Source organism: Austrofundulus limnaeus, unplaced genomic scaffold (genome assembly GCF_001266775.1).
Source record: "Austrofundulus limnaeus strain Quisiro unplaced genomic scaffold, Austrofundulus_limnaeus-1.0 Scaffold2420, whole genome shotgun sequence".
Classification (NCBI taxonomy): domain Eukaryota; kingdom Metazoa; phylum Chordata; class Actinopteri; order Cyprinodontiformes; family Rivulidae; genus Austrofundulus; species Austrofundulus limnaeus.
Genome location: NW_013954822.1, coordinates 10703 through 12891, shown reverse-complemented (window position 1 = coordinate 12891; position 2189 = coordinate 10703). Strand labels below are relative to the sequence as shown.

Below are 2189 nucleotides of genomic sequence, written 5' to 3'. Positions count from 1 at the left end.
TTCCAGAACTTTTTTTTTTAGTTTCATTTCTGTATTAGTTAACATCTCCAGCCCAAAAGCTGCACATCACATGAAATGGTAACTTGATTAGCTACACAACTCTGGATTCAGAATAAAGCTGAGCACTGATTGACATTTTTTCCTCATGATATTTTTATAATATTATGACTTTAATCTTGTAATATTATGACATTGTTCTCATTTTAAAAAATCTCATTGCGTGGCTCTAATACTCCATCGAAGATAACAGCGCCTGCAGTGCAGAAGAGCAGGGATGGAGGATGGATAGACGTAAAGAACTTATTTCTAGAGGCAGAGTGGGTTGGGAGATGGTTATTTAATTTATTATTTTTATGTCCTACAAGCTCAGTGATGTAAAATAAACTTGAAGCTGAGTTTTTCAAAAAATCCATGAGATTGGAAAAAAATCTGTGAGATTGCCCTATATGTCCTGCAAAATGGAGGAAAATCCGTGTGATTTATGGGAAGTCTGTACAACTTGACATCTATGTCAATCACGTGTCCAGCAGGTAGAACATGAGGAGCTTGCAGCACATTATTAGCTCTGGACGTGGGTGTTAATCTAAAGATGACAACCAATCAAATAGATTTAATGGCCTATTTTGCAAATTCAAAGTCCCTGGCAGCGTGTGAGATGCTGTAAAAAGGCAGGAGGTTACAACAACTTGGCGATGAACTGTGGGCTGGGCAGAACATTGCGGGATAACAGGTTAAAACTAGATTAAGGCACTAAGTTGTTTTGAGGTCCATGAAGCTTTTGGAGTTAAGAAATAGCATCACTTGGACAGATATGGAACATTTGTCAAATAAAAAATGGCTGCCGGACTCTCAGGGTTGTTCAAGGTAAAAAAAAAAAGATTACATGATGATCACACTGTGATGTTTTGTTTTAAATGCTGTACCATGTGTAACGTCGCTCTTAAAAATGAGTCGTAGCTGTAACACGTTCTCCTTGTGTAGACGGCCTACAGAGTCCTGTCCCAGCATCCTCAGATCCTTGGCAGCAGAATCGCCATGTTGGGTCTGTCACTGGGCACCAGTATCACCCTGAGAATGGCTGTTTATTCCGAAGTTGTAAAGGTAAGACACATCTTTCTGGGCAGAAACTTGGAGTGGCATTTGTTTCATGAGTTTGATTGTTTCTCCCAGCTCAGGTGTGCTGTTTGTATCAGTGGAAGTCATGTTCAACCACCAGATGGATCTGTGATGGACATACTCAGTTATTTCAACACGTAAGTTTGATCTCAAGTGCTTCATTTCTGTTCAAACTGTAACACTAGTTCATAGAAATATCACCTGAAGATGATGCTTGGGTCTAAATAATGTTGACTGTTATCTGTCAGAACTAGAGAGAATCTATTTTTTTAAAAAAGATTATAAAATGTCACTTTTTCATTCAACAAGTAATATTGAGAAGACCCGGATTGAGAACAATGAGGTCATCTGGCGTGATCTGCTGCTGCCCATCCCCTCGGACCCCACAAGCAAAGTGGAGGTGAGTCACATCTACTGGTTCTCTCAGGGTTACTTTGAGTTTTCTGCTTTTGTAACTTATTAATTTCAATATCAAGATTTTTATGGCGTCTTTGACCTCCCTCACAGACACCCCCCACCCACACACACACATACTTCTCATGGATTTTATGAACACGTTATATGAACACAGAAAACATGTCTGAGTCACTAAATGCAGTCACATGTGGAAAAATGTGATGTATTTTTTGGTGAAAGGAATATTGAGTATTGATGAAGTTTGAAACAAACAACAGATAATTATCCAGACGTGATCAGTGCAACCTTCTGCTGGTTCCAGTCCAGCCTACTCCAGAACCATGTTTACTACACTGCAAAAAATGTCCACCTAACCAAGTTTTAAAATCTTATATCCAGCCAAAATGTCTATTTGATCTTGTTTTGAGACTGATTTACTAAACAAAGACTGATTGTGTAAAATAATCTTGTTTGACAATCTAGTGATTTTTTATTTATTTTTAATTTTCAGTTGATATAGGCAGTTGAAAGGTTCTGTTGACACAAACACATGCACACACACTCACAAGCACTCCCACTGAGACTATGAAATACACATAAACCCACAGGTCAAGACAACTACACAGACCCAATCACTTGTGTGCAATACTCATATGGAACCACTGCTGAGGTAGATC

At 38.6% G+C, this 2189-nt stretch overlaps 1 protein-coding gene across 1 annotated transcript; it reads left to right on the top strand.

The window, feature by feature from the left end:
- Window positions 1–981: 981 nt before the first annotated feature.
- On the top strand, window positions 982–1516 carry LOC106510967 (acyl-coenzyme A thioesterase 4; the record flags this gene model as incomplete). The annotated part of the gene is given in 3 exon segments (XM_013999703.1): window positions 982–1101; window positions 1171–1253; window positions 1426–1516. Coding segments are annotated over 3 exon segments (294 nt in total), but the record flags the coding sequence as incomplete, so codon positions are not given.
- Between the last annotated feature and the right edge of the window lie 673 nt (window positions 1517–2189).